The following is a 14,499-nucleotide window of genomic DNA, read 5'->3' as shown; positions in this document are numbered from 1 at the left end:
AGAAGACTCAGGGAGAGTCAGGGGGATGGGCTGTGGTGGGAGGGGCTGGCAGAGGGAGGATGTCCAGGTGAGTGGAAGGCTCAGGGAGAGTCAGGGATGTGGACCCCTGGAGCACTGCCCTCAGACCCTGCAGACATGGCCTGTTTTAAATCCCAGGTGCAATGTCCCTACTGAGGGAGCACACACCATCTCACTCTCCTCCTCCAGGTGCCAGCATCACATCCTCTCCTGCCACACAAGTGCACGCTGCCCCTGACCAGTGTTGTCATGCCTCGGGGAAAGAAGAGCAAGCACCGACGAGAGAAACGCCAACAGGGCCTGGGTGACAACACTCAGAGTCTCAAGGGTGCTGAGGCCACAGCAGAGGAGACTGAAGTGCCCGTCTCCTCTCCTCCCAATGATGATTCTCCCCCGAGCTCCCCTGCACCTGACCCATCCCAGGAGCCCCAGGGAGCCACAGCCACTAGCTCTCTTGAGGCAGGTGTCTTATGCCCATTATCTGATGCCAGTGCCAAGCGCCAAGGTCAGGAATGTGCCCGTGCCTCCCAGGCAGTACCTTCTGCTCTGCGGGCTCGCAGAGATCCACTAAGCAGGGTGGTTAGCAAGGTGGTGCAGTTCGTGTTGGAGAAGCTGAGTAAGAAGGAGCCCATCATTCAGAACGCATTGCTGAGGATTGTCAAAAGGAAGTACAAGGAGCAGTTCCCTGAGATCCTCAGGAGAGTCTTTGAGCGCATGGATCTGGTCTTTGGCCTTGACTTCAAGGACGTCAACCCCAGCAACCACACCTATGCCTTTTTCAACAAGCAGGGCCTCCGGGTTGAGGGAGACCTGAGCAGTGATGAGGTCGTGCCCAAGACCGGGTTCCTGATGGTGCTCCTGGGTGTGATCTTCATGAATGGCAACCTCGCCACTGAAGAGGAGATCTGGAAGTACCTCAAAGTATACGGGGTCCTCCCTGGGAAGAAGCATCTCATCTTCGGAGAGCCCAGGGAATTCATCACCAAGGATCTGGTTGAGCAACATTACATCGAGTGCCGCCAGGTTCCCGACAGTAATCCTTCACGCAACCTGTTCCTGTGGGGCCCAAGAGCCCATGCTGATATCGGCAAGATGAAAGTGCTGGACGTGCTGGCCAGGATCTACAATAAGCTCCCCACTGCCTTCCCAAACCTGTATGAGGAGGCCTTGAGAGATGAGGAAGATAAAGCATGGTTGAGAGCCGCAGCCATGGTTGGCTCTTTTTCCAAGCACAGGCTTTGTTCCAAGTCCAAGTGCTGCACCTGCTCCCACAACTAGTGAGATCTGAGGCAGCCTTTTCACCTTGAGTTTGAGGAGAGCAGTTCAACCTTATGAAGAGTAGAGTAGTGGGCTCTGGAGGGAACAAAACGTTTATGTTCTTGAGTTTCTTTTTCTTTTGTAGATGACTAATTTTTAGGGTTTTATGTATTTTCAAAAGTTGTTCCTTCTATGAAAAGGTTTATTTGCTTCAGAATCTATGTTTATTAATGTCACGGATGCCACATTTATTAAAGTTGATGTTTAATATTAAGGTTGTTTATTACAAGCCGATTGAAAATCCTTCAATATGTTCTTTTTCCTACAGTTCAAGGCACAATAATAGGATTTTTCCTGGGCATTTAAAATATTTGGGGTAACAAAATGGAGAAACAAAAGTAAAGGCTGATTAATTCTTTGTTTGCTTCATTCTCCTTGCTCTTTTCTTATAAAATTAAGTAGCATATACCTGGATTTGCTTATCTCCTTTAAAGTTTTTAAGAAAATAAATTTGAATAAATTTGAATTCTTGCTCATCTCTTTTCTTTTCCCCTCCAGCATTAATAGACCATATGCTCTTTGGAAATATCTAATAGCACTAGAAATGGTAAGAAAAGGAAGCCTAATAGCCACTGCCCATAAAATTTAGAGTCTAGCATCAGCATTGAACATATAAGGAAAATGGTGTCATACAATGTAAGAAATAGGTAAATGACGAGTAACAGAAGAGGTGTGGAAGAAAGCAATTTATTGCCCATCATGTGAGCAAGGCAGTGTTGGGCCTTGGAAATCTCTAGTCCCTCAGTGTGTCAGGGACAGGAAATTTCAGTCGGGTTGCTTGATGCACTGGATGAAGCTGAGGAAGTGGGGGGTATGGACCATACCTATAGGTGATAGGTCTTAGAGTTGAGTGGTTAAGCCTGGAATGGAAAACAGATCTTAAGGGTTATTTTGTATGTGGGAAAACCTGAGAGAAATATCCACATGGGGCCAGACTAGAAGGGGTCCAGTCTGCTTGCTCCACAGTATGAACTAGGTGTTTTGGGGACAAAATATTCAGAATGTTTCTGAGAAATAAAAGTAGTACTCCCTTTAAGTGAGGTACCAAGGAGCCACTGGAAAGTCTTTCTTTTCATGACTAGAAGAGCCAGATCTCATTCCATGAAAATGGCACTTTAATTAGAACATTTGTGTGTAACTTGGCAAAATGTAAGGGCGGGCTCTATTTGTGGTGGTGGTGAAATGAAAAAACTTAAGGGTGGCTTGGATGAAAAGGCACCTGGGAGAGAAGTTGTTGTTCCTTCAGACTAATAAATTGTGAGTGCATCTTGTTAGAGAAGACAACCTACACTCTTATTGTATAACAAATGCTCTATTCAGGAATTTCTATTTATTTCTACTTGCTCAGAAACATTTTGGCTGATATGGTTTTCTATCTTATATTAAGTTGCATGTTCAGTAATAGAACATGGAAATTTAATTCTATGAGGAAAGGTGGTTATTATCTGGTGTCAAAATCATCCTATCTAATAATAGACAAACATGGTCATTAACCATAACTTCACTACCCTTCCCATTGGCTAATCAGGGCGATATGCAAATTAACTGCCAACCAAGATGGCGGCCGGCAGCCAGGCAGCTGAAGCGAACAGGAGGCTTGCTTGCTCCAGTGAAGGAGGAAGCCAAGGTTCCCCGCCTGCCACTGCCGGCCTCTGAGCTGCACTCTAAGAAACAATGTTGCAATTATAGAAGCTAAACAATCCCAGAAACCTGCTTTCAGACAGCAGGGCCTCAGAGCTGGAGTTGCAACAGTGTTTCGATTATAGAACCCAAACAAACCCAATACCTGCTTTCAGCAGCCGAGGCCTCAGAGCTGGTGCTGAGCCTCAGAGCTAAAGCCGGCTCTCAGTTCCAGTGACAGCCATAGAAGGTAAATAAATCCCAGAATAAAAAAAAAGAGAGAGAGAAAAAAAGGGGATGTTGGGAGCTTCAGTCACCCCCCAGCCTGTAAATGGCCCTCAGCCCCTCACCCAGACTGGCCAGGCACCCCAGTGGGGACCCCCACCCTGAAGGGGGTGTGACCAGCTGCAAACAGCCATCATTCCCTCACCCAGACCGGCCAGACACCCCAGCGGGGACCCCCACCCTGAAGGGGGTGCGACCAGCTGCAAACATCCACCATCCCCTCATCCAGGTTGGCCAGGCACCCCAGTGGGGACCCCCACAATGATCTGGGACACCCTTTAGGGCAAACCAGCCGGCCCCCACCCGTGCACCAGGCCTCTATTCTATATAGTAAAAGGGTAATATGCAAACTGACCCTAACAGCAGAAGGACTGGGAATGACTGGTCACTATGACACACACTGACCACCAGGGGCAGACGCTCAATGCAGGAGCTGCCGTCTGGTGGTCAGGGCGCTCTCACATGGGAGGAGCTCTGCTCAGCCACAAGCCAGGCTGATGGCTGCCAATACAGCGGTGGTGGTGGGAGCCTCTCCCGCCTCCTCAGCAGCACTAAGGATGTCCGACTGCAGTTTAGGCCTGCTCCCCGCTGGCAAGTGGACATCCCCCAAGGGCTGCCAGGCTGCCAGAGGGATGTCTGATCACCATCTTAGGCCCAATCCCCTGGGGAGCGGGCCTAAGCCAGCAGGTGGTCATCCCCTGAGGGGTCCCAGACTGCGAGAGGGCACAGGCTGGGCTGAGGGACTTCCCCTCCCCCCGAAGTGCACAAATTTTTGTGCACCGGGCCTCTAGTCCTATATAATAAAGAGGTAATATGCAAATTAACCATCATGCTGTCAAGCTTGTCACAAGATGGCTGCACACACAGCAGAGGCATGGTTCCTGTAATGAGCCTTAACCAGCGATCAGCAGGAACCTGAGGCTGCTTGGTGCCGGGGCAAGGCATGGGACCTGAGGCCTCGCCACCTGTCTGGCGGGGCTTAATGGGGAACCTCAGAGTGTGCCTCCCACCCCAGGCCAGGCCGGTGGACCTCAGGCTGCCCCCCCACACACACCAGCACTTGACCAGGGGACCTCAGGCTGTTCCCCTAGGCTGGTGGGCCTTGATGGGGGACCTCAAAGTGCACCCCTCACCCCAGCACCAGGCCAGAGGACTTCAGGCCTTGCCCACCCCACACCCTGGCCCCAGCTGGGAGACATCAGGCCATGCCGACCGCCCAGCCAGGCTTGACTGAGGACCTCAGGCCATACCCCCCACCCTGGGGCTGGATGGGGACCTCAGACGGCACCCTATGACCTAAAGGGCTTGACAAGGGACCTCAGTCCTAGCCCCCCACTCTATGCTGCTTGATGGGGGAACTCAGGCAGCACCTCCCGCCCATCAGACCTTGATAGAGGTCCTCAGGCCATGCCACCCACTTGGCAGGGTTTGACGGAGGACTTCAGGCTGTGCCCCCCATCCTGGTATTGGGCAGGGGGACCTGAGACTGCACTTGTGCCCAGGCCAGGGGAACTGAGGCCACATCCCCACCACAGCACCAGGCTGGAGGACCTGACAGTGTGCCGGGGGACCTGAGGCTGAGCCACCAGCCTGGTGGGGCTTGCAGGGGCCCTGAGGCTGCAACCCCACTTGGCGGGGCTTGAGGGGGGACCTGAGGCTGCGCCCCCCACCAGGTTGGGCTTGACAGGGTTGGGGCTGGCCCGGTCTGGTTCTTGCTCAATGGGGGTGGGGCCGGTGGGGTCTGGGTCTCGCATGATTTGGAGGCACTTGTGGCTGGGCAGGGACCTGACTCTGGGTCCTGCGGTGCGCCCCAGACTCTGACAGGAGGAAGTTTTTCATATACATTTTACTAATTTTCTTTCATCTCTGACATTTCTATTATAGAGAAAGGGCAAATAGCAATATTAAAATATTTCCTCTAATTAATTCCCTTTTAATGGTCACGAATTTCGTGCATTGGGCCACTAGTCTTACTAATAACTGCCATGCATTAAAAGCACCAAATTCACCTAATGTTGTGCTAGGTAGTTTATATTAATCACAAATGAATGTCCACCCTCCTGCATGAATGACTACCAGAATCATTTTGTGGATAAAGAACTTAGTTTGAAGATGTAACCACTATTCAACTAAAGGGGTGGGGACACAAGGCCAGATATGAAGCCAAATGAGGACTTTTAGTGATGACTGAGGACCTCAAAGGGACCAGGACAGGAAACCACATTTAACACTGGGAATACCTGCACTGGGTTGATGAGTTGAGGGCTCAATTCACTGCGTTCTTTTTGGTCCCATGGCATGCCACCAGTTGAATGATGTTCTTCAATGTGAAAGACTCCTCAAACTCAAAGACTGCCTGCCCCTACAGTCACCTCAGTATGCCTCAGGTAAGACTGGCAGGATGCAGCATAAAGTTTTCCCAAAGCACAAGATGAAGGTTTTTAGAGTGGTGCCCTTGAGGGGAGGTGCAAATGCAGACTTCCTTACAATCAAGGTGTTACTCCTATGCCAAAGCTGCACATACATTCTTGACCTTCATCCTCCAGGAACTCTCATTACCTGTCTTTCAAGTACCATCCTGACCATTTTCTCTGACCATAGTCATCATGCCTAGAGGCACGAGAGTAAGCACTGCAACAGTCAGAATCAACAAGATTCCCAAGAGTAAGCCCAGAGCCTCAGGATATTGGAGGCAGCTGCCACAATAGAAAAAAATGCCCCCCCACATTCTCAACTTCTGGTTTGGAACATAATCCCCAGAACTCATCAGCTACTGTTCTAACTGGTACTTCCCAGGCATCTTGGAGAGCTCCAAAAACCTCTATTACTCTTCAGATGCATTTCACACAATATCTGAGGACAGCCAATATGAAATACATTCATGTTCCTCTGAGGTCCTATTTCTAGAGAACACATGCTGTGACTCTCTAATTATGGAGGTGACTATCTTGAAGAACTTTATCTTGTACAAGTATAGAGTGAAGCAGGCCATTCTGTTGGGAGACAATGTAACCATTGTTGACCAAAAGTAACGCCAATAACTTGCAGGGATCCTCAAGAAAGCCTCTGACAGCATTGAGGATCTCTTTCTGGTCGACATGAAGGAAATGGACTCAACAAACCTCCTTGTGCACTTGTCAGCAAACTGAAACTCCCCAATAAGGGGAGGGTGCGTCCTGGCAGGGGGTTACCCAAGACTGGTCTCCTGATGAATGTCCTGGGTGTGGTCTTCATGAATGGCAACTGTGCCAGTGAGGAAGAGACCTGGGACTTCCTGAATGCCATGTAAGTGTTCTCTGGGAGGAAACACTACATTTATGGGGAACCTAGGAAGCTTATCACCAAAGATCTAGTGGAGCTAGAGTACCTGGAGTACTGCCAGGTGCCCAACACTGATCCTCCATGCTACGAGTTCCTCTAGGGCCCCAAAGCTTACACAGAAACAACCAAGATGGAAATCCTGGAATTTTGGGCCAAGTTCAACAATAGCATAACAGGTGCCTTCCCATCACAATACGAAAAAGCTTTGAGAGAAGAGGTAGAAAGAGCACAAGACAGATGGGCAACCAGGGTTGGCACTGGTACCACAGGCAGGAAATGTTCCATGGCCCGCTCCACTATTTTCTCCACAACTAGTAAAATATGAGGAATAATTTTTGTCATGAAAAAATATATGACATCATGATAGAATCTTGGATGGACATGGGGTAGAATCCCACAGAAAATTTGTTGGAAAAATAAAATAGAAAAAAATTATCACCAACTCTGATTTTCCTTCCTCTTTTCCATTTTTTTCTTTTGTAAAATTAATTGTTTTATACTTCCATATGCTTAGCTTATTAAAGCATGTAGTATAGAATAAATCTTAGCAAATTAGTTCTCTTCCACCAGTAATCCTCTATTCCCCAAAAGTAATTGAGCATGTGCCTTTTGGAAGGCCCTGTGTTAGTACTGGGGACGGTAAGATAAAGACCAAGCCTCTCTTCATAAAACTTTCCTAGAAGGAGCTTCACTCACATAAGGAGGATGTTGAAATACTTTCTATGCTTTATAGGAAATTTAAAGGGGTGGGTGTTTTGGGAAGTGTTCCAGGTGAAAGCAGTCAGTGTAAATTTTCTGAATCATGGCAGTTTAAATTTGGGGATACTGCAAGTCAGCCTCTGAGATGTCGTTCTCAGTTAGGCTACATGGTGGAGAAGATAAGTCTTTGGGACTGGTGAGCAGAAGCCAGACACTCAGGTGAGTTGTCTGAGTTGAGAGAGAAAGTATTTGCATGGCTAACTGCACTGTGGTGTATGGTCTAATATGAAGGCCCAATAATATGTGCTACATTGACCTGCCATGAAACCAGCATGGCCTCACATTGTCTAACTGCAAGTTCCCCTCCATACTCTTCACTTGCAGATAAAGTCCCTACCCCAAATCCGTCTTTTTGAAGGGACAAAACCTCCATCTTATTTATTCCTAAGTAGTGGATTTCTCTTCTTTACCATCCTGTGGACTTTGCAAACCATCTGATTACATGCTGCAGGGGAAGTAGAGGTCACCTCATCCTCTTGATACCCCACAGCCTGTCTCCCCCAGAACTTGCTCTTTCACTGTTCCTTCATGGAACCCACCCGATTGCCACTGTGCAGTTGGTGGTGTCCCTCTCCCCCACCTTGTGAGCTTGCATCATTGATAATTGATGTATAGCTTATCTCTACAGGGCCCAGTGTTGTGGTTTTGGACACCCCATCACGATAGTGCAGAAATCCCATCCTCATCCCAGGGGGTATAATAGGGACTATTGAACATGCTCTTAGGAATTAATTTGGTAGGGCAGATAATCCAGAAAAACAATCTTGGTCTGCATCAGTGTATTCGTTATCTCAGGCTGACCTAACATACCCAGACTGGATGGCTTAATCAATGGAAATTGATTTTCTCACAGTTCTGGAGGCTGGAATTCTAATGTAAGGAGCTGGCAGGTTTGGTTTGCTCTGAGCCCTCTCTCCTTAGTTGCAGATGGCTACCCTCTTCTCCTGGCTGTCCCTTGTGTGAGTGCATGCCTGCTGTCTCCTTGGGTGACCTAAACTCTTATTAGGACCCCACTAAATTTGCATCATGGCCTATTTTAATGGCCTCATTTTAACTTATCCATCACTTTAAATACATTATCTCCAACTAGAGCCACATTCTTTGGTACTGTGGGTTATGAACTCAACATGAATTGGGGGGACCCAATGCAGCCCCCTACAGGCAGGAATCAAATGTGTCTTTGGTATTATCTTAATGAAGGAAAATAGAGTACACAAATAGGTGTTCTATGTACATGCTCTCCAGGGAATTTCTGACAAATAATGGTGAAGGTGAACAGAAGCCATCATGTTGACACTTTTTGCCTCGTAGTTGTAGAGTCAGATCCCACTGTATTAAAAGAGCATTTTGCCATAGCTGGTTGGGCTCAGTAGAGAAAGCATCAGCCTGTGGACTGAAGGGTCCCAGGTTTGATTCTGTTCAAGGGTACAAGGGTACATGCCTGGGTTGCAGGCTCTATCCCCAGTAGTGGGTGTGCAGGAGGCAACCAATCAATGATTCTCTCTCATCACTGATGTTTCTATCTCTCTCTCCCTCTCCCTTCCTCTTTGATATATATATAATTTTTTTAAAGAGCATTTTAACTAGAATACCTTTAGTGGACTTAGGCGAGTTCTAAGGGAGGGCTAGGTTTTGGAAGGAAATAAAGAACATAAAATGTAGGTGGTTTGGATTGAAGGACAGCTGGAAAGGATTTAATGAGGTAGTCCTTGATGAAATTCTTGAAACTATAAGTTGCATCAGGGTTATGGGCCGGGGGGGGGGGGGGGCAGCAAACCAATATTAAATAAGAAATGCTCTAATGGAGAAAAACTATTAAATTTTAAATTGCAAATCGAAATTTTAGCTGATTTGGTGTTGTTCTGTCTGAGAGTATCATATTTTCTCTGACATATACTGGATTTTTCTTAAAGCCTAATGATACTGTGTAGGTAAACATCAACTGGCTTTCATTAAAAAGCCAGTGTTTGCCAGTCATCTTGACAGATACTTCACATACAAAACCTACATTTCCACAGTCTCAAATTATAGGGTTTATCACACTCAGTTGGCGATGGTGAACTTGCCATATTCTGATAGTCACAAGAATGTAAGTGACATAACTAGACTAGACCCCTGGTCTGAATTCATCTAGAGCAAGCATGTCAAACTCACAGCCGGCACACAATGTCCAAACTCTCCCACTCTGATGCAGACCTTGTATATCTGCATTTATTTTTCTTCTCACTGCTTCAAACTATATCTCAGGAAAGTAAATAAAAAGTTTTGTGCTCCATATGGTGGACTGGAATGCATAGCCAGAGCACTAAGCATAACAGACCATTGAGAAATGTGAATCATGAAAGGCAGGACATAATATCCAGTGATAATATGATAATGTAAGATGGGATGTTACAAAATTACCTGGCTCAGCCTATCTCTTACAGTAAGGAAAGCTTTAGGAACAGGAGTTCAAAAACAGCCAAGTCTGGGTCCTAGAGAGAAGCAATAGAAGATCCTGGGTTGTGTGTCTTTGTTTTTGTCTGGAACCTGCCATCTACCCTGGGTCCTCTGCCTGTACCTCAGTCTCCCCATCTCACATCACACCTGGGACACAGACCTGTTTTCTGTGAGACCTTGCAGTAAGGAGGTTAGTCAAGAGTTTGCATTTTTTAAATTAAATTTTATTGGGGTGACATTGATCAACATGAACATTTGGTTTCATGTGTGGGTTTCTATGTTACAAGATCTGTATACAGCACCATGTGCTCACCACCCACAGTTAAATCTCCTGTCATCTCATATTATGGCTCCCTTCCATCTGGCAACCACAACACTGCTATTTGCATTCATAAGTTTAAGTTTTAAATCCCACATATGAGTTAAATCATATGGTTCCTAGCTTTTTCTGTCTGACTTAATTACTTAGCATAATGTTTTCAAGGTCCATCCATGTTGTTGCAGATGATGCTATTTCATCCTTTTTAAAATCTTTTATTTATTTATTTATTTTATTGTCTAAAGTTTGAAGTTTTACATGTGTCTCCTTTTTCCCCAATTGACCCCATCCCCCCAGCCATTCCCACCCTGGACATGCCCCCACCGCCCCAGTGTCTGTATCCACTGGTTATGCTAATATGCAGGCACACAAGTCCTTTGGTTGCTCTCTAACCACCCGTCCCCTGCCATTTGTCTCTGGATCTATTCTTGTTCATCAAATTATGTTCATCATTATATCCCACATATGAGTGAGATCATGTGACATTTATCTTTCTCCGACTGGTTATTTCGCTTAACATAATGTTTTTAAGGTCCATCCATGCTGTCCCAAATGGTAAGAGTTCCTTCTTTTTTTTATAGCAGCATAGTATTCCACTGTGTCTCATCTTTTTAATGGCTGAGTAGTATTCTGTTGTGTATATCTACCACTCTTCCTTATCCAGTCCTCTGTCGAAATGTCACCCCAATAAAATTAAATAAGCACACAAAAGCCCAGTATATTCTATTCCAAAAAATAGCTTGTTTGCCTCAATGATTAATGCATAAATTGAGAGAAAATATCCTTTGAAATTTAATTCATACTCCTGTCTTGTAATTTATATATTTAATTTATCTATATAATAAAAAACGTTTTAATGAAAGGGAAAAAAAGAGTTTTCAGGGATGTGGCATTCCCCAGGAAGCCTTTCCTTCAAGAGACCGGAGCCCCGATGAGGACTCGGATGAAGGACCCAGTCACAGAGCGAGTCCTGCAGACCTTTCCCTCATCAGCTCTTAGGTCTCCCTGTGGGCTGACCAGGGGGGACACCCTGGGAGGAGAGGGCCTTGCCTCAGGGCTGGGCCAGGGCAGTGTTCCAGTCCTGAGAGGAGTGCAGGTGACAATCCTTGTGAGAGGGTGGTGCGACCACCCCAGGACACAGGGGGCGCCCGAGGTCCCGCCGGCAGTCAGCCTGGAGAGGCCCTGTCCCTTTAACTGCGGGGCAGCGGCCAGCTCCCTCCAGGGAGCCTTGGAAGGGAGTCTTCCCCTCAGGAGGAGTAGAGTGAGAAGGCCCAGGCTGTGGCCCCAGTCAAGGTGAGGAGGGGAATGAGGAGTGAGAGCCCCCTCAGCGGGCCCCGCCCCTCCCCCCGCCCTGCCCCGCCCCTGCTCTCAGGCCTGGGAGACCCTGGGCACCACGCAGGGCGGAGGGAGATTCCCGCCAAGGGTCTCCGGAGGGTGTGGGCCCCGGGTTGCGGGGGCGGCCTGTTCAGCAGCGAGAGTGAGTAACACCCCAGCAGAGCCAGGTGAGGGGACTTGGGAGGAAGCCCGCCCAGGGCCTGCTCAAGGCTCCCTGAGGAGCCCAGCATGGCAGGCAGGTGGGGTGAGCCTTCCTGTCCCACTCGGCGGGTCAGGACACTAAGGGCCTTGGCCTGAGGGAAGGGTACCCGAGTCCTGAAGGAAGTCAGGGTGGGAAGTCGGAGGGGCCCTGGGGCCGGCCCACCCCTCAGCGAGGCGGCCAGGGCCTTGCTACTGCCCTCACCCTGGGAGGAGGCCCAGAGAGCGAGGCTGTCAGGCCGCCTCTGGGAGCAGGACGGGGGCGGGGAGGGGAGGGCTTGTTCTGAGGGAGGGCACCGCGCCCCGTTGGAGACCAGGCTCAGAAGTCGGAGGGCCCCAGGGCCGGCCCACACCTCAGCGAGGCCGCCTGGGGAGCAGGTCACAGGGCTAGGCCTTGGCCTGAGGGAAGGGCCCCCATTAGGAAGCCTCCAGCGGGGCAGGGCCAGGCCTCTGTGCGCCCCGGGAGGCCCCGCCCCTCTGCTGGACTAGGATGTCAACGAATTCCGGAAATGATGGCTGACTCTCCTTTGCTCCTTGGGAGTCCTGCCCGCTGGGCTCGGGGTGCGGGAATGGGGCCGCCCGCCCAGGGGTTGGCAGCTTTCATTTATGAGCGGGGCTTACCCTAGCCAGGAGGAGGATATCCAGGTCTTCCCGGGGGTTCAGGGGCCAGTTCCCTGGGCCATGATATCTGAGGGAACACCCAGGACCGCAGTAGGAGAACCCCGATTGTCAGCCTTGGAGAACTGGGCAGGTGGGGTGACGCTCATCCTCATGGAAGGGCAGTGTCCTGAAATGCTGGCAGGAGAGAGTCCCAGGACACTGCACCAAACCTCAAGTGAAAGATTGAAGGGCCCACCCACCATTGAATAAGATAGAATCCTGAGCCCCATCTTTACATTCAGCACCTGAAGGCTGAGGGTAGGCCTGCTAAGCTGAGACCCACTCTCACTTATTTCCATACAATATAAGAGAAAAAAAGTCTTTAGTGTGAGGGTGCAGCCACCAGTCATCAGAAGGGAGGTATGTATACCAGGCACTACCTGGAGACCAGGTAAATACCCTGCAGGGTTCCACATAACTGTCACTTGGGTGTCCCCCGACAGGCATAGGATCTAAGGAACTTTTCACTGTTTCCTTTGTGTTTCAGAGAGCTGCTAGCTTTGGTTTGAGGTGTCAATTTCACAGCAGCAGAATAGAGGGAGGCCAGGACCTGCCAATATTTCCCATAATTTTGATAGTGGACTCAGAAGTATGTGACACCCTACAGGCACAGGTTTCCCACTGGCAACCCCTCTGCTGTCACCCGTGTGCCCCCTAGGCAGGATAACCAGGATGTACTCTAAGATTACCTGCAACTGCCTCACCACCTTACTCAAGGAACAGATTGACCAGAACGGAAGCCCTGTGGGTTGCTTAGAGCACTGCCTTCAAGGAAACTTGCAGAGGCAGCCTTAGAGTGAGTAACACCCCAGCAGAGCCAGGTGTTAAAGCCAAGCTACTATCCATCTTGCCGCTGAAGACACTAACATCATCTCATTCTCCTTCATCCTAGTCCAGACTCCTGCCTGCTATCGCTGACCATAGTGACATCATGCCTCGGCGTCACAAAAACAAGAAACGCCATCATGCCCGAAGTGAGCCTCAGAGTCATGGCAATGCTCAGGCCACTGCAGAAGCAGAAGAGGAGTCCACTCCCTCTTTCTCTACTCAGCATGAAGGTATTAGCCAGGGTCTGCCTATGTCTGGGTCATGTAACACTTCCCATGGCCCTCAAAGAGCGCAAACCACCACCACTACTTCTGTAGCTGTTTCTTGCCCTGGGTCTGATGAAGCTTTCAGCAGCCAAGAGGAGGATGAGGCTGTCTCCTCTGAGATCCCACTCTTCACTGAGGTCTCAGACATGGATGAGTTCCAAACCAGGACTGTGTCTTTGGAGCAGTTCATTCTGAACAGGTTTAAATTGAAAAAGCCCATTTTGAAGGCTGATATGATGCATATTGTCGGGGAAGATTACCAAGACCGATTTGCTGAGATTCTCAAGAAAGTTTCTGAGCAACTTGAAACCTTCTTTGCATTAGACATGAATGAAGCGGACTCAACCAGACACTCCTACGTCCTTGTCAGCAAATTAAAACTCCCCAATAATGGGAGGGTGCGTCCTGGCAGGGGGTTCCCCAAGACTGGTCTCCTGATGCATATCCTGGGTATGATCTTCATGAATGGCAACTCTGTCTCTGAGGAAGAGATCTGGAAAGATCTGCGTGTAATGCATGTGTACCCTCGGAAGAAGCACTTCATCTTTGGGGAGCCCAGGAAGCTCATCACTGATTTTGTGAGGCTGAAGTACCTGGAGTGCCGCCAGGTGCCCCACAGTGATCCTCCATGTTTTGAGTTCCTGTGGGGTCCAAAAGCACACCTTGAAACCAGCAAGTTGAAAGTGCTGGAGTTTTGGGCAAAGGTCAATGGTACCCACCCCAGTGCCTTCCCAAACTGTTATCAGGAGGCTTTGCAAGATGAGAAAGAGAGAGCCCAAGCCAGAGATGCAGCCAGGGCTGCCACTACTGCCCAAGTCACTGCACTTTCCAGGGCCATGGCCAGCACAACCTTTCTACCTGTAGAGAAATCTACAGACCAGAATATATAACATCTCAATAGGAATAATATTCTTGAAAGTGTAAAAGGATCCTGAGTCTAGTTATTGGGATAATGGAATAGAAAACAAAAAGCATGCTTATTCTTAGTTTTCCTTGTTCCTTTTAATTTCCATATTTGTAAAATTAACTGAGTTATACTTTTATGTTTTTAGTTTATTCACTAAGTAGGAGAAATTAAATCTTTATAAATTATATCTTGTATTTGCTGGCTCTTTTATCCACCACACACTGAGT

General features: G+C 48.5%; 1 protein-coding gene and 1 pseudogene across 1 annotated transcript; both read left to right on the top strand.

Moving 5' to 3' along the window:
- Positions 1–267: 267 nt before the first annotated feature.
- Positions 268–14,255, top strand: LOC118653605 (melanoma-associated antigen B4-like). The gene is made up of 2 exons (XM_036304240.1): positions 268–1,230; positions 13,164–14,255. Exons 1-2 carry the CDS (start codon positions 268–270, stop codon positions 14,253–14,255), a joined length of 2,055 nt encoding a protein of 684 aa, XP_036160133.1.
- On the top strand, positions 5,619–6,886 carry LOC118653262 (annotated as a pseudogene).
- Positions 14,256–14,499: the final 244 nt, after the last annotated feature.

This window comes from Myotis myotis, unplaced genomic scaffold, assembly GCF_014108235.1.
Source record: "Myotis myotis isolate mMyoMyo1 unplaced genomic scaffold, mMyoMyo1.p scaffold_m19_p_4, whole genome shotgun sequence".
In the NCBI taxonomy this organism is placed as follows: domain Eukaryota; kingdom Metazoa; phylum Chordata; class Mammalia; order Chiroptera; family Vespertilionidae; genus Myotis; species Myotis myotis.
Note: the sequence above shows the minus strand (reverse complement) of the source record. Positions and strands in the feature narration are given on the sequence as shown.

Coding starts and splice junctions, on each gene's coding strand:
- LOC118653605 (XM_036304240.1), top strand. CDS start 268: ATGCCTCGGGGAAAGAAGAGCAAGCACCGACGAGAGAAACGCCAACAG. Junction 1,231..13,163: donor GGTTGAGAGCCGCAGCCATG/GTTGGCTCTTTT, acceptor CCTTCATCCTAG/TCCAGACTCCTGCCTGCTAT.